This window comes from Hippocampus zosterae, chromosome 14 (assembly GCF_025434085.1).
Source record: "Hippocampus zosterae strain Florida chromosome 14, ASM2543408v3, whole genome shotgun sequence".
Lineage (NCBI taxonomy): Eukaryota > Metazoa > Chordata > Actinopteri > Syngnathiformes > Syngnathidae > Hippocampus > Hippocampus zosterae.
Window position 1 is genome coordinate 10,695,077 of NC_067464.1, and position 18,298 is coordinate 10,713,374.

The 18,298-nt window shown below is 42.6% G+C and overlaps 1 protein-coding gene across 1 annotated transcript; it reads left to right on the top strand.

The window, feature by feature from the left end:
* The first annotated feature begins 16,242 nt into the window (after positions 1-16,242).
* On the top strand, positions 16,243-17,977 carry sox11a (SRY-box transcription factor 11a). Its single transcript, XM_052087083.1, has one exon. The coding sequence runs from the start codon at positions 16,404-16,406 to the stop codon at positions 17,571-17,573; it is 1,170 nt and encodes a 389-aa protein (XP_051943043.1). The 5' UTR covers positions 16,243-16,403; the 3' UTR covers positions 17,574-17,977.
* The last annotated feature ends 321 nt before the right edge of the window (positions 17,978-18,298 follow it).

The window sequence follows — 18,298 nt, forward strand, 5'->3', positions numbered from 1 at the left end:
ATATAATTAAACATTTTAATGAAGGAACACAATATATTGATTTTATCTCCTGTACGGAAAGCGGGGTCAGAGTTATCACATACCACCATGATTATCCTTGCTTCAGTAGAGCTGTCACTCATGCTGCAAAATCTCCTCTCCCTCCAGCTCTCGTCAAGAGAGGACAAGTAGAACAATGGGTTAAAGTTATCCCTGACTTATAATTAGTCTCATGTCGACTCCCATGTTGACATGATCACTCTTTGTTTCAACAATTACTTAAATGCAAGAAGCATCCATGATAGAGTCATAATCTTGAATAAGCCGTAACCAGCTCTGGACTACTATGATGAGCTCATCATTTGCTTGGTGACTGGGCCTGTTGCACCCCCCGCCCTCCCCACCTCCCACCTGTTATGACCGGATGGTCTCATTTGGGTTACAGTCTTTACCAGTAACATGCTCTCTCAAATTAAACCAAGAGTGTGTGTGGATGCACGTGCGTCAGACAACAGCATGCCCGTGTATGCAAATGCTTTCAAGCGTGCGTCCACATTCTCTTGACATGTGCAGCTTCCGGCATGAGACACACGCACACAACACACAAACACTTCCCTTCACACATGCACTTGCAAACAAATGCATCTGCCCACCTGCCCACCCAGACTCCTACACTTCACACGTAAACAGCCTGGCATCTGTCACATGAGGCTGGCGAGTGCGCTTGGAGGGGGGTCTCTCTCACACTCGTACACACACAAACATCCGGACACACCGACACCATCTTGCTGTCTCCACCCGGTGTCCCCTTCTGACCTTTTGACAGGTACACGAAGCATCTCAAAGTGAGAAGGGGAGGCCAAGTCAGAGATGCGCCCTAACCGTAGGTAGCTGTCCAACTCCTCGGGTCTCCGTGGGGACGGCGTTGCCTCTCCTAGGAAGCCATAACTCTCCTCTCAGGAAGTGAGGTGTGTCTGCGCCTTTATCTACATCTGCCTGCAAGAAACGCAAGAGGACAAGAGGTCAGACAAGAACAGGACCACTTATATCATGTTTTATGTATGATGTTTGGCATGTGTTTGAACACTCGCATGTGTCTCAAGGTGATGCAAAAAGAATGGAAATATAGGGAGGATGTGATGTCAGGGGACCTGCATTTCCTTTGCAAGTAAAGACTATGCAGGCATTTAAGTATGTGGCAAAACACACAATGCATAAAAACTGACCAGAGCCGTGCCAATATGTTTTCCAGTCGCCCTTTGAAATTTAAGCCATACTTACTTACACAATACTGATATCGACTTTATCAAGATGAGTATAAAGTCAACTTTACGATCCCTGAAAAAGAGTTCAAAATGTTACAACTGAACACATTAACCTTGCCAAGCACAGGAGTTGGCGCACATATAGTGGTTGCTCCCAGGTGTTTTGCAACACCCTTTGTTGACGTATTTGTGGCTTGACAATCACCATGTATTGGAAGTAAGCCTTCAGCATAAAAAAAGCACGTCGAGGAACACAAACGAACAGCTCACACCAAAGTTAAAAGCTTTTGGGGGTGATCTTCTGAACTCCTGGAACACAACCAGGCATATAATTAAAAGGCAGTTTCTAATTTCCTATGAGAGAAAATTAGTGCCTCTGCTTCTTTGTTAAATCACGGCTTGCGGGATGTAGCCTGGGGAGATGGATGGAATGGATAAGAAAGGGTTGGACAGTCACTGGAAGATTTTGACAATGGAGTACAGGGGGTATCATCCATCACTCAAACACTCACGAGAAAGTTTTGACAGGCAGAGGTCATGGCAATGTGGCAACGGAGTTGGAAGCCTTTAATATGGTTCATGAAGAGTTAACCATCTTGGGAGAGGAAGAGGAGCGTTAAATAGGGAGGACCATCCGCCATTCAAAGAAAGTCTTATTTAAATTCTCCAAACCTAATGAAAGACATGGCAACACAATCCTTGATTGACAACAAGGCCCCCACTGTAATTCCCTGCAGACAGTTCACTTAAATTCTCTCCCTTGTTAATCTCGAATATAATGAATTGCAAAACTAAGGTTAAATGTGGCAGCGTGAATTCATTATCGCTAATACACGAGACCCTAAGATGATTTACAGTGCAGTCCCCCTCTTATTTTCATTCATGGTGAATGGCGGTGATTTACTCTGGATTTTGCCGCTCCGTTCATTCTCGCCATCCCTCCCACCAGCTTGGTGATTGTCCTCCTTTATTGGTGACCTCTTGGCTCCACAATGGAGCAAAGAATGAAAATATGTAGGTGCAGACTGCATGGAATTTTTATTCAGATTTTTAATGTGAGACCCCATCGTTATCACACCCTCTCAAATTATATTGATCCTGAGCTACCATTCAACATCATTCCTGACCCATTCATGGAACAAAGAATGAAAATATGGAGGTGCGGACTGCATGGAATTTTTATTCTGATTTTTAACGGGAGACCCCATCGTTATCACACCCTCTTAAATTATGTTGATCCTGAGCTGCCATTCAACTTCATTCCTGACCCTGGCCTTATCGTGGCTGGGTTAATGGCAGCACCTTTGCCAAGATAATGGTTCACGGTTTTAATGTCTGCACGAACAGACCCGCAAAGATCCCCTACAAATTTCTTCCCATGAGAATTTTGTGGGTTATGGTATGAAAATCATATTATGGAAAACGAGTGTCAAGACTCCTGCCGTAATCTGACAGGCATGCTTTGCAGACACACATTTCCCACAAGCAACTCGGAATATTTAGGTGAAATTTCAGGAGCTAAATGGCAAATTTCACAACCAGTGTTTGACCCAGGAGCAATCAATACGTTTCTCAGGATGACGTCTATGCCTTTCTGGAATGCTTCCAGTCTCTCTGTCGCAAACCACTGATGAAATACAGCAAGACTGTCAGCTCAATGGCCGCTTCCCTCGAAGAGCGTCCTGCTTGAAATCTCACAATAGCGAGGTACTGTTGATAGATTGTGAGTTGTTGTCATGTTTTGAAAGTGTCAAAGGATTATGTTCGCTTCAGGCTCATAATAAAGTTTCAGAGCCTATTATACCCACATTTTTATGAGTAGTGTATTAAATTTTATTGTAATTTGTAAGTGGTTTTGTAAGTAGGTAGGTTGTATAAAAATGTGTTTGACATGTTTTTCAGATGCCACTCCTGACTCAGGATTTATTAACCCTGCATCTCCTCACTATGAAAAAAAAACTTCATCAAGGAATTTTAAAAAAATCAGAGCAAGGGTTTTTTATTTATTATTTTTTTAGGGTAAGTTATCTGCTGTGTTATATTTCAAATTGACTTTTTTTAATATCACTTCACTGTGATGAGGCCTGTTGCAACACAAACGCACATTCCGCAAACATGGCGAAAAAAAAAATACAATTTTGGCTAATAGTTTTTTCTTTCATTTGTTTGAATTTCTGAAGTTATTTGAAAACTAATTAAATGTATTTGAGTATTTTAGTATTCAAGCTTGACCTATTTTCAAGAAACGTGACGATGACTCCCCTCTGGGTGAGTGCAACTACAACACTATCCACAAATATGGCCGACATTTCAATGGATCTGCTCTACCCAAAAATTTCATTTTCTTTTCATTTTTACTTTGTCTCAAATTCACACTATGCACCTCATCTGCATACAGAGCTTATGGTTTACCGTGCATGCCTCCCATGGCCATTCATTAGCCCAAAACAGAAGCGCAGTCTTCTTTCTGAGATGTGTCTCCAATTCCAAACCAATTCCAAAATAAAGTGGCATGAACACTTCGTAAGCCCATTTTGCGGCATTGCCTGCTCGGCCACATTCGTGCTCAGACGACGTTCACGCAACACAATTATCTCTTTCATGTCTTTTTCTGTCTTTATGCATCTGTTCATAAATGCTGTGTATACACGAGTGTGTCAGCGCACGCAGTCTCCAGACTGCAGCAGAAACACTGAGTGACAGGGAGGTTATAGGATCCTAATGACTGGGTTTTTAGAGCCAAAGCATCTGCTAATTGGGGTGATGTGTCCACCCTGTGCCCCCCCCCCACCCCCCTCCACACACACACACACACACACACTCCAAGACATGTCTTGCTTGTTGACAGGGATTAGCTATGATTAAGGTACTGGTCTTCGGGGTGCTTTGAGCAAAAGAGTCCGATTATTCCAGTAATGGACAGACAGTGACAGTCAGGGCTCACTGGGGTCATGGTCTAGCAGAAGGTTAGTTTGAAGCCTATTATAACTGTCGTATATGCTTCTGAAAGTTTTATATATGTAAAAGTATATATATTAAAAGTATGCTGCAGACAGAAAGCTAATGTAATATTTATGCAATCATCTTGTTATCTAAAACTAGTTCGAAAACACTGCCTTAGGATGTTTTTCACATTTTCTTGTTAAAAGAAAGAAGAGACGCGTTTCTTCTACAAAACACAATTAGGGTGAGTAAAATCATTATGATGGTACTGGCAAACAATTTAGTCCACCATTATATTAACTAGACTGTAATGGCTCCCCTCCATTAACGAGATGCTAATTATGTGTTGCTTCCACCCAAGGTTTATGTGAAATCTCATATTGTATGACCAGCGTGCGTTTCGATATGACGAACAACACAAACGGATAAAAAGTGTTGAGCCTTGTTCTGTTCTCCTTGTTAGGCCCTTTTTTGTACCATGAGAACCGCTCATGTGTTTTCATTGGTGAACGCTGTGTGTTTGGATAAAAACTAAATATATATTTTTTTAAATTGTAAATGTATCGTCATCTATGCATAAGACAAGCTAATCCACCTTATGCTTACCTGACGGTTTATCCTCTCATGTTTTTTTTTTTTTTTTGGTGGTATGGGGGCGGAATTTTAGTTTTTCATCATCAGACATCAAAGCCATCTGAAGGAAGTACGAATCTCCGTGACAACCAAGTCAGGAAGTGTGATTGGGATGACACATTACCTTCCATTATTGATCTCTAGTTGTTAAATGCTCTGCCATGCACACAGCTTAGCCTCATTCTCCCCCAGTCTCATCCATTGACCTTTACTGCTGGCTCACAGATAGCGTTAGCCTCGTTCAGAGGATATGGAGGATTTGCAACAAAATATATATATATCACATTTATGAAAGTCTTTCTTGAAGCCTGTCGAATATTTCAGTAAGAGACATGAAGGAAAGGGCAAGAGAGTCAATCCATGGAGAGCCTCTGATATGGCAGAGAAAATAGCAGTTTTATGTGCATTTGTGTTTCAATAGCTAAATAAGAGTGTTTTTGGGCATCCCACCAAATTTTCTGGAACATCTACAAGAATAGCTTTTTAAAAAAAGAATGTTTTGAACTCCCCCGTACCCCTAATGAGGATGTTCAAAACAATGGATGGCTGGATGTTCTGAAGTTCGACTTCCATGCCATTGGGACAGTGTTACTCCTTTTCGTGGGGTGGAGGGGGGGCGGCGCAACCCTTGTGCCGAAAAGAGAAAATCGGCACCCTCCGCTCCTGAAAAAACGGTTTGTAATTGCCTCTAGATACCACAACATGGTAGCAAAACATTCCTTATTTCTAAATGAAGCTCTTCAACTGACTTTAACATCGTGTATTTCCTTTCTTTGGCACCAAGGAATAGTTTAATTGCTTTGGCACAGGAACAGCATTTTTTTAAAAAAATTAAAGCTCTTTGTATGCAGCTGGGGGTGGTTTTTAAAGTCCTGTATAAATAAAGTTGAATAGGGCACTCAATATTTTGTGATTATTTTTTCTTTTTTTTTACATTTGACTAAATTCTTGACAGTAAATGTACTAATTATGATGTCCATCCTTAAGAAGAGGTTTGTTTTGGGAATTAAAATCCGGTCAAAAGCTATTGTGTTATTTTACAATGGCGTGCGACCACCTAGCTGACTCCCCGTGGCTGTTTTCATTCTGGCCCACATGGTTATAATGATGTTTACAAACTTGTTCTACTTGCTGCGATGCTGGAATGATTGTCCTTTACATCTTTTCCCGACTTACTATTCCTCAACCGGATGGAGCCGTTGAGGCTGGGCCTAATTCCTCCTTGGTTTAAGGTGGTTATTTGTCACCATGTGGTTTGAGGAATTGATTTTCTCCCTCACACTACTTGATGAAACCCCTCCAGGGGGGGTCCTCTGGGAATTCATCTCGCGCTGATAACTTTGAGTTATCTTATCTGGTCACTGTTCAAACATGACTGAATGTTCAGATTTGCTTCAGGTGTTTGTCTCTTTCCGACTCTGTTTCTTCTTGTTTTTGTTTTGAAGGTTAAAGCCTGATCGATGCTGCAGATTTGCAAGACTGTGTTAGAACTTGAAAAAAAATCCTTCTTTTCTTATCAATTTTACACAATTACAATTGACAATTATTGAGCAAGCTTCATATGGTTTTACCGATTTTATATTCATTCTTTATTATGGCAGCGTTTCCAAATTTGACGGGCTGGATGGACACAAAAAAAACCAATCAATTTTCGCTGGTTTGCTGAATATCCAAATAAAAATCTACAGGGAATGTTTGTGGATCCATCCAAAGGTTTGATTTGGAGTTTCCAAAATCTATTTATATCTTAATAAATATATATCTTAATATTACTCAAAAAAGACTCATGCCTACAATCCATGGGCAAAGATCCTAAAATGCTAATGATCCAATAATTCATGTAGCTCAATTGTATTTGTAGTCTTTGTAGTATTTGACAGCTTCAGAATCTTGGCATTGATCATGATGGAGATCGGAATGAGCGGAACCACAAAGAATCCCTTGGGTGAGGATGCAAATCAAAAATAACATATCAAGTGTACAATTGCACACTCTTCATGGTCATACGTAGCGAATTAGAGGTCTTGTTTGATTGATATGGGCTTGGAGGGGTCTGTAAAAGATATGCAGGTTGTAGTAGGTCGGTTTTATTGAGCATCAAGTACAGTAAATCATTTCTTGGTCAAGGGATTTTTCATTGATGCTTGCCATCAAAGTCGAAAGTACTGTATATAGAATGTTTGGGACCCGGGTAGGTGTTGAGATGATAAAGTTAACTTCTCGAACAATCATGAAAATCAGCAGCTCGTAACAAATAACTTTGCAATTATATTGTCGGTTGTTTGTATGTTTGTATCGATAGACGCGCCGTACTTTTCAACTTCTGTCATTTTCATAGAAGATAAAACAATGTATAATATGTTAATGGGAATCCAATTTGCATAATCAAGAACAGAAGTTTCATCCTTCTCATTTTGCAAACATTTGATGAAGCTAAAAGTTCACGTTCACCTTAAAAACAAACCCTGATTTGAATTTGGGCTCACCCCGGCGGCTCATTATGAAGAGGTCCACAGGGCATGGATTCTCAATTTGTCATGCTGCTTTGAACTGTCACTATTCTTAGGATGGTGCAAAGATCATAAACCAGTAAAACTTCAGAGCACAGGATGCGGCTGAGGGTGACTCAGCGGAGGCCCCCCGCCACTCCTCCGTACCAGTCAATACACACACTGACCTGCAGTCAACACTATCTTATCTCAGGAAAGGGGCAAGTCTGGGCTGGCAGCAGGAAAGCAAACGCACATGGCCTCAGCGAGAACCTGCCCCTGTGGTTTTTTTGTGGGTTTTTTTTTTTTTTAGATCTTAGTTGAGGAACATGCTAAACCCATGCATATAAAATATGTTCTTTCCTTGAATTCAAATTAACAACAACACTCAGTAGACAAGCAGAGCGCCTTGATTCCATGAAATATTTATTTGGCAAAAACAAGTTTGGTTTTTTTTTTTGCTGTTTTTAACCTTCGGAGAAAAAAAAAGTGAATTAAAAGCGGGTTGCTCAAGTTTGTAGTCGGTGCTTAGTAAAACCTATAGAACTTGAATATGTCGAAAGCAGTGGAGAAAGCTATTTTCCACAAAAAAAAAGACGCAATATTATAATTTGAGTGTGACTCTCTGGCGTATAAGCATTCCGAGGCTACTTTCTTTTTCCTGCTCTCATGTTGCTGTAATGTAATCCAATTTGAAGCCTTGCAGTCTGCCATTTTGAGCACAGTATTTACATGAAAACAATAATGGTGCCGGTTTCCAAACACCAATCTGGGACCGTAATTCAGGTTCCATACTGATGCAGGGTTACATTGAAAATGCATGTCACTTAAAAATTCTGGTATTGATTGCCTCCTAGCCAAGAGCTTTGGGTAAACCTGTAGTTAAAAGAGCAAAGAAAGCAAAGGAAACAGAATATATATCCATCCATTTTTCACACCACATATCCTGCTCACGGTGTTAGGTGAGCTGGAGCGTATCCCTGCTGACTTGGGGTGAAATGCGGTCTACATCCTGTACTGGTTGGCAGTCAATCACAATGCACATACTGTAGATATATAGAGAGAGGCAACCTTTTTTGAGAAAATACGATGTCACACTGTCTGCACAGAAGTCAGGCAAGTGTACCACTACACGATCACACGATTCAGGAAACAGTTTTCTTTGTATATTGGTGCACCCAAGTGTTCCTCTCCAGTTCTTGTGGCGTTGATGTGTTTTAGAATGAATGATGATGTGAATGATGACCGGATGTGGAAGCCGTGTCAGCCAGAGTTTGCATATTCATATTTTTAACAATAAAATAAACTACTGGACAGAGATTAGCATGCACAACCTTTTTGGTGTAATGCTTTTACCTTTAGCCTTTGAGAGTTTTGTTGATACTGCAAACAAGAACAAGCAACTGAAAGCAACACTTTGAGGCTTTACAGTGGGAATGAGCAGTATTTTAATTTTCAAAAAAGAAATGATCCTCTTGTTGACTGATACACATTTTATACACTTGCAAATGAAAATTTTCCTCATCCCAATTGTGTCTTCCAGTGTGTGAAAGAGCACATGACTGGACCTGCAGCCATACGATCCATCAGCATTAGTCGCACACAGTCTCCAGACTAAACACACTCTCATTACGAGGGCTGCGAAGTGCCTGGAGGGCTCTTCCTCCACAAGTTTATTAACACAAGACACAACGTACAAGACAACCTGAGGAGAGCTGCATTCGTACGGAAAACATTGCCACTGTTGTTGCTATATAATTAAAGGATGTAAATGAGCCCTGCTCAGGGATAACGCGGCGACATGATTACTGGGGAACATGTTGCAGAGTGTAAGCTGCGAGATGATGTCATCTGATTCTGACCACTGCACTGTCATGGCTTTGTGTGTCTTGGAGCAGAGAAATGCAGGAACTACTTGTGTCATGCTTTCTCACAGAAAAAGTCAAACACGTGTCACCTTTACAGAGACATTGCACTTTTAGTTTTACACTCAGTCTCTTTATTTAGTGATAGATTCACTTGAATTCCATAATATTTATGTTGGATTTTCTCACGTGTTGGAGTTTAGTTTAGAGTATGCAAGAGTTATCGTTCTAACCAAATATAGAAAGAAAAAAAGATGTGAGGAAGCTAAATTTTCCTGACATGGATCCAATTGGGGCTAGCTTGTCTGTTTTACAGTCGGGATGCACTCGGTTTGCCCCATTATATGGAGTTTGGATGTTCTCCCTGTGCTTATATGACTTTTCTCCAGATACTCCAGCCTCCTCTCACCTTCACAAAACACACTTTTGGTTAAACTCAAAGACGAAACTGCCCATAGGTTTGACTGTGAGTGTGAATGTTTTTCTTCTGGAGCTTTTCCATTACAGGTACCTGGTCCCGCCCTCACCCAGACTCAATTGACCTGGCCAGTCCTATTTTGCTTCGCCATTACAATAGACACCCAAGTATCAAGCGTGACACACTCGCAGTATGCAGGGTTCTGTCACAGACTTCAGAAATGGCCAAGACGGCTTAATCACGCCAATGGTTGACTCTGACCGATTGCCCGATAGCTGACAGTTGGCTAGTTGTGATGTAGCCTTTCATGGCATATTTTTCACGATTGTGTTGAACATCCCTATTTTAAAACTGCCGGTGGGTACAACTTTAGCATTATTCTCTGCAATCAATTTGAAAAGATAAAATGTTTACGCAAGAGATGCTTCCTAAATATGAGCTGACTATTGAACAGGGTGAATGAAAAGAGGCTTCGTCACAAGCCGTTTACTACTGCTTCTATTTGGCTGTCTGCGAGACTAAAATTCCAGCACAGTGTTCAAGCATCAGCTGTTTACATTCACGACAAGCTACTCCACTTTCAAGTACCTGCTAAGCATCAGGCCTTTGAGACACGCAGGCCACATCAAGGAGGTCAACAAAGAACCTGACACCTGGGAGACCCATTTGCATTGAATCGCTGATGCAAAGCGGTAATGGGTGAGGAGTTGTGGGTCGTTGGGGGAGATTAGAAATGGCCCGAAGGCTGCAAACACTCAAGTGATGGAACAACAAATTCCCAACTGCTCCTCATTGTCTTATCTTCAAAAAGAGACAGTGTGGTGTGTGAGGAATTAGATCATATAGCGACAAGCAGGCAGCGAAGAGAACTGCGGAGCGGCTGACATAGCGGCTTTTAGTGTCAAGACATGAGCCGAGGCCGTGGCGACTGACTCGTGAACCGTAAATCATCACATTTATAAGATGAAATTGGGTTGCCCGTGTGTGCTGTACAGGAGAAGCAATTTACCTTCTGTTGCAGTTTAACTTTTGGAAATTGTGATACACATTCAAACACGTGGCAAGTGTGAAGTGCGTCCACCATACGGGGCTTGGGAAATGGCACTTCACGGTGTGGGCAATAAACATTGTAACCTGAGCACACGGGATACTTAAGAATTTGTCTGTCAACTGAAAAGTTAATTTGCATTTTTATACGCAGGCAAAGTACCTCCTCCCCCCTCACACCCTCACTTGCCCATTGTGAGGCCATCAGATAGCGGCTTCCAGAAGTCCACACCTGTCTCAAGGCTATGCAGAGGAGATGGATCCACGTATTTTGAACATCAGATAGCCTCCAGCCAGGGTTAGTATTGATCTAACGCTTCACTGGCCCTTTGTGAGTGCACCAGCTGCTTTCAGGGGGCTTTTAGATAAGCAATGCAAAGAGAATTGTTTTGCTTTTTCCTCCCTTCCCTAAAACCCTATTTCAATGCTCCTACATGAAAACCCTCACTTAATTCAACACTCCATCGCTTTACAATAAAAAGTCCTTTCCCTTGACACAAGGCAGCAAACAAGCATTTAAACATCAGCCTTGAGGGGGGGCAATTGGAATGGGGCTCATCGGAAATCACATTGTGATAACGCAGCAACGTTGCGGATTTTTACTGTTTAATCATGTGCAATCTCTGAAGCAAAAATGTAACCACGTTTCAGTATGACGAGTACTGTATTCAGTCAGTAAGACCCTGATTGCACATAAGGCAGACAGGATGTCTGTTTGAATACTACCGACATGGCAGTGAGTCATAAAGTGCGGGGTGGTCACCTGGTCATATAAATATTTTTGCTGCTTTGCGGGAACTAAAACATGGAAGAACAAAACTTGGAATAGCGTTTGTGGAGACAATTGTTCTGTCCATCCATCCCTTTTCTAATTCGCGTATCCACATGAGGGTCACGGGCATGTTGGAGCCTATCTTAGCTATCTTCGGGCAGTGGGCGGCATACACCCCGAACTTGTTGCCAGCCAATCGCAGGGCACACATAGACATACAACAATTCACACTCACAATCACACCATGGGACAATTTAGAGTGTTGCATAAACCTGCCGTGCTTGTTTTTGGCGTGTGGGAGGAAACCGGAGTACCCTGAGAAAAGCCACGCAGGCACAGGGAGAACATGTAAACTCCACACATGAAGGCCAGGGCCTGGGATGGAAGCCTGCACCTCTGCACTGTGAGGTGCACGTGCTAACCAGTCGAAAGCCCTCAGTGCTCTGTATTAACTCATTCAGTACCAACCAATTCTGAAAAGACGTTTAAAAACGTCTTTGGGAGTGAATGAGTTAAGTATAAAATACAGAATAAAAAGAAACTGTCATCTGTTGGATTAGCTTGCTTGAATGTCACACAAATGTACTGAAGCTCCCACACAGGAAAATCAGAGAACCAAAAAGAGGTCTCAGAGAAGAAACGTTGCATTGTATAGATTATGAGACAAGTTGATTTTGTTGATACATTTTTATCTGAATGACAACCCGGGAGTGTATATAAAGTCTATGGAAATTTCAAAAGAAGAGTGTTAGACATTTGTGCCACAAATGACAACAAAAGTTGGCATAGCCAGCCACACCCACAGTCTTTTGGTTCAGATTGCTTGTGAGACAAGTTGATTTATACATGAACATTTCACCGTTTGTATCACTGCTCAATATTATACGGTAGATACATCCAGGTCGGTTTATGACAGAGTTATGTTTCAGCAGTGTCCAAAACAAAAAATCTACAGTCACCAATTCGTAAAAAGCCACAGGTTGTAATTGTGGAGGTAAAATGAAAAGATGCTTCAGTATTCCAGCAACTCTTCTTTTCAGTCTGATCACAGAGGCAGTCAGGTAGGTGAAGCAAGGGGGATGGGATCTGACGGGGGTTGGGGTTGCGTTACGTGAGGCAGACATGGCGACCGGCCCCTCCCTAGGATGACTCATAGAGCTGCATGAGCTGACACCACACCTCATTCACAGCCAATAATGAGCCATGCTAATGAGCAGACCAGCCACCCTGCATGCTCATCATTCAGCATCTTGGTAATTCATGTGTTCAGCCTGGAAGCATCATAAAGAGATAAGGCGAGGGAAGCAATAGGCATAGGTCACAAAAGGTCCTTTACTCATTTCACCTGATTCTTATCTTTTGGATGTTTAATCACCTTTTTTAGCAAGTCCGAATTGGACTAGAATTCCCCTGAAATATGGAATGTACTTGTAACCATGTGTGACTTGAAATCCCCTCCTAAAAATAATCATTAATGTGACCTCCTGACATACAATCTGTCTGATGGACCTTAATCAGCATCATCATGATGAATCATTTCAGCTCTGAGAAAGAGAAAAACATGGGAAACAATCTCAGCATCGTTCTCCCATGTTGCACCTCCCTTTGCATCTATATGCCACACCTCTCCCTCACTATGTTCTCCCTGACTGACTTGGTAGAGACACTCCGAAGCTCCAGCTGAGGGAAATAAGGTGGCAGGGTGTACGTGGGGGGAGGGTTTCAAAAGGGTAAGTGATTGCCCTCTAGGGGATGCAGCAGAGAGAAAAGACGGGGGCGCCTTATCGGCCCAACCTCCAATAGCACTGCTGGCTTCCACCCAGGGCCTGCAGAGAGTGAATCAGGGAAGGGGCCATTGGATGGGCTACAAGACAAGCCAACCAGATGCAGCCCACTCTTGACACAGCAAATGTCAACAGCGAATAATAAGAGCAAGGCTACACAGATATATTTCAAAAAGCTTTTCTTTTTTTTTTTTAGATTACACAAATACATAGAAAACTAATATCTTGATGAATGGGGAGGGGTAAATTCAGATGGAGTTGTGAATACTGATTTTGGGGTCATTTATTATTTTGAACTTTAGACTCATTTAAGCAATGCATTAATCTTTATCCAATGTGTGTGTGTGAGAATATATATATATATATATATATATATATATATATATATATATATATATATATATATATATATATATATATATATATCTTGGTAACACATCACCTCTACCCTCCAACAGCTCCATTGCCCCCCTTACCCCTCCACCTTCCTGCAACGCCACTGTCCCACCCGCTCCTACCGATCTGCTGACTCCACCCTCATCATGCTCATCAACTGCCTAAAGCGCCACAACCCATCAGGGACTCAAGACACATTGTAAAACTTCAAATCCCTTCTGAAAACCCACCTGTTCATTTTGGCTTTTCTTTAATATCTGGGGGTCGTCCCTTAATCTGTAAAGCGACAATGAGTGTCTAAAAAAGTGCCATATAAATCAATTATATTATCATTATTATTATTATTATTGACCTGCGATTGGCTGGCAACCAGTTCAGGGTGATGGATGGCTGGGATAGGCTCCAGCATGCCTGCGACCCACATGAGGATAAGCAGTTCAGATAATGGATGGATAATATTTTTTGAATTATTATTATTCAATCTGAATCATTGTAGAAATCAATTCTGACTGTGCGGTACAACATTTGGGGGAAGGTGGTCACACACGGGCACACAGTCATGGGTACAAGGTGGTCTCCAATTACCTGCGGAGCTGACGACATAATCCGCAAAGGGAGATCTTGCAGTTTAACTGCCAATGTCATGTACAGACCCGAGTGAGTCTATTTCTGTTTCTGCAGTGTCAATCACGTCATTCGTTCCAACTGCCCTCATTTTAGTACAAATGAAGGATGCTGCTATAATTGGCTGGGACTCGGCTATGTCTATCCCACAAGTATGCAAATGGGGCTATACCCAATTCTACCTGTCTAGCAAAATACCAAAAGCAAGAAAACTCCACCAAATGTGGAAATTAAGCAAAAAGTATGAATCTGAAAAGAGGGCAAACACTTTTTTCACAGCACTCTCGTTTTTTCCATGCTTTGGCGTCTGTGCATGTTTAATACCGCTATTCGAAATTATTCACCTGTTTAAATTTGATTCGTTTTTAGCTGCTGTTGACTTTTCTTCATCATCAGTCATGTCAAAATATTGTTGACTTTGGACAGATGTAGTTGTTCTATTTGTGAATTTGTAACTCATCCAGATCCAACACTTTTGCTTCTCCTGTGAGATTTACCCCTGCTAACTCCAAATCATGCCACTCATATTTCATTTCTTTCTTATTTCTTATTTTTTTTCATAGTACCATTGCATTTGTGCAAAAGTCAAGAGTATTTTTTTTCGTTTAACTTTTCATAATTTTTCTGTGATCACTCCCTGAATACCACTCATGAAATGCGAACCAGTGTATCAGTCAAACACTGTATTAATGGTGTGCAGTTTGGTGCTGATTCATGATATGGCTGTAGCATTTACACACTTAGAACTGTACTGTTTAGTCCAAATAAGACCATTCACTCAACTGTACTCAAGGGTGCTTTGACTTTTCAATCACACTGTCTTTTTTTATATTTTGCAGAATAGCTTGGTACATTACACATAAATCTTAAGGGCGCAAATTCAATGCAGCGTGTGTGTGTTTCTAGGAAGTAGTTGCTTATTAAAATGATATAAACACGTTTTACAGGCAAGCACAAACCATACCAAAATCTCACTTGCATAAACACTACACTATTTGACTTTTTTCATTTTTATTCAATATACTGTGTGTTTAAATGTATTTCTCCATTTATTTATTTTATTTGCATTAGTATTAGATTTCCCATTAGTTACCAGTTCATGAATGTTAATGACAGAAATCCATCCTTATGCAGAATTTCAGTAGCTACGAATTTGGTGCAGATCCAAATGAAGACTGTGGTACCATTTTGGTGTTTGCATGGTATAACTCACCACAAGGGTGGTAATCCATATGTAAATCAAAGCAAAAAACTCACTTGTATTTATTTGACCCATATTCTTTCTGAATTAAAATGTGCAAATAGAATGTTACATGCAACACTTTTGGGAGAGGGAAAAAAAGACCTGGAAAAAAAAACTGTACTACTGACCTACTTCTTTCTCCCCAATGCACCCACACACACACACACACACACACAGAGAAACACACAACCGTGAACGAAACAGCAACAAAATAGATTAGCTGGGACAATAACAATTGGTTAGATGCATCTGAGGCAAAATACGCTGATATCCAAGAAATAAGAGACAACACCGTGGTTCCATTTTTGAAACCACACATGCACGCAGACGGGAAGCATACAATTCAGTGCATCCAGGCGTCTGCAACAGTGTCCAAGCGCCACCTTCAGTATCCAACCTGAGAGGAAGAAGGAAAAAGCAAATCATCACATCCCTTTGCTGCATAAACATCTGCATAAAAGTCGTGTTTATTTAGCACGAAAGAACTAAAACAAGAAGGCATTCGTTTTTTTTCCCTGACTTTTACGCACGGTAAAGCTGCGCGATGGTCATTTTGCTGCGTTTATTGCTCTCGACTGTGCCGAAGCGTTGGCCCAGACACCTCGTAGCCCCCCCCCCCCTACCCCCCACTTCTCATCCTTCTCCCTCCTCCACTCCGACAGTGAGGACTAAAAGGGTTAAGAGGAGTCTTGGATGGAGTCTGTTGGGCGGAGTGCAAGCGTCGCGATTGGTCGGCGTACCGTGACGCAGACCACGCGAAAAAGCCGATAACTAGTTAAGAAGGCAGTTTGGAAGTCTGCAAAAAGAGTGCAGAGCTTGAGACGCGCGCGTTCGGAAGCTTTAAAAAAAGACCGGTGCCCAGACACCAGAGAAAGGGGAAATAGAGAGAAAGGAGAAAGGACGCAGCCGGGACTGACTAAGTGCCGAAAGACGTTGTGGCGCACCATGGTGCAACACACCGACAACAGCGAGACGGACGGGAGCATGTCTCGGGAGGCGACGGACTCGGAGGAGAGTGAATTTATGGCGTGCAGCCCGGTGGCCATCAACCCGGACTGGTGCAAGACCGCCACGGGCCACATCAAGAGACCCATGAACGCATTTATGGTGTGGTCCAAGATCGAGCGGAGAAAGATCATGGAGCAGTCGCCGGACATGCACAACGCCGAGATCTCGAAGCGCCTCGGCAAGCGGTGGAAGATGTTGAAGGACAGCGAGAAGATCCCGTTCATACGGGAGGCGGAGCGGCTCCGGCTCAAACACATGGCCGACTACCCCGACTACAAGTACAGACCCAAGAAGAAACCAAAGCTCGACAGCTCCAAGTCGTCGTCGGCGCCGTCTCCGGAGAAGTGCGGCAAAATGGCAAAGACCCCCAGCAAGAAGTGCAGCAAGATTAAGACCAAGAGCGGCCCCAAATCGTCGCACGGCTACGCGGACGAGTGTGGCGGCGTGTTCCCGGCTTTCAAGGCGGCCAAAGTGATCAAGAGCGAGCCCAGCGACGAGGAGGACGACGACGACGACTACGAGGAGGACTACCACCATATGCACCACCACATGCACCGCCACCATCGGGTCGGGGGGATTAAGGAAGAGCGCCTGAGGCCGTACAACGTCGCCAAAGTGCCCGCCAGCCCCACGCTGAGCTCCTCGGCCGAGTCGGAGGGGGCGAGCATGTACGAGGAGCTGCGCGGCTCCGCCACCGCCACGACCACCACTACCACTAACAGACTCTTTTACAACATCAAGAACATTTCCAAGCAGAGCACATTGCACGCTGCTTCCCTCTCACCAGCATCCACCAGGTCGGTCTCCACGTCCTCCTCCTCCTCCTCTTCTTCCTCATCCAGCAGCTCCTCCTCCGGCGAGGACGCGGACGATTTGCTGTTTGACTTTAGTTTGAATTTCGCCCCCAGCGCCTCTGCCTCGGAGCTGGGCAACCCCAATTCAGGGAACCTGTCGTTGTCTCTTGTGGATAAAGATCTGGACTCGTTCAGCGAGGGCAGCCTGGGCTCTCACTTTGAGTTCCCAGACTATTGCACGCCTGAACTCAGTGAGATGATCGCAGGTGACTGGCTGGAGGCCAACTTTTCCGACCTGGTCTTTACATACTGATTTAATGAGTAATAATACAGAGTGGAGAAATTCAATGATATGTTTGTCCTGATCAAGTTGTCCCTTAAGACCCTGCCTCCTTCCTATTTTGGGGGGAGGAGGGTGGTCCTGTGTTTCAGGACGGAGAGGCAAGCTGAGGTTTGAGATGCTTAAGAAGCTGGTAGCAAAAAATGTATAAAAAAAAAAACAAAACAAAACAAAACAGAAGTCTGCAGACTTTTTTTAAATTGTTATCTGGCAGCATGACAGGGTTTTATGGATTTTTCCCTGCCACATAAGGGGAAAAACATGAACTTCTATGCATCTTATCCTCTTTTTAGACAAACTGCAGGGAGATGAAACTTGTGGACTGACTCAAAGCAAATCTGTGAACTGTTCAGGATGTTACTACACCAGAGGGAGAACCCCCCCCCCCCCACACGTTTTCTGTAATTTCTAAATCAAAATGTTCTTAGTTTTTTTTGTAACCGATTCTGTTTACCTCCTCCTTGTTTGGATAAATTTGACAAACCTCAGCAGTGTACACACAACACGTGGAGGAAACATTTTGATACATGACAGACCTCATCTTTTTAAAAGAAAAAGTAAGATATTTTCAGGCATATTTTTGTACAGTCGAAAGGGAATGTTCTTACTGTGCTTTCAGTGAGTTTCAGGCACTTCTTCCCTTTATCCTTTTTTGTTTTGTTTTTACGCATGCAAGGGAGTCCTGGTTTTAAGGATTA

Coding starts and splice junctions, on each gene's coding strand:
- sox11a (XM_052087083.1), top strand. CDS start 16,404: ATGGTGCAACACACCGACAACAGCGAGACGGACGGGAGCATGTCTCGG.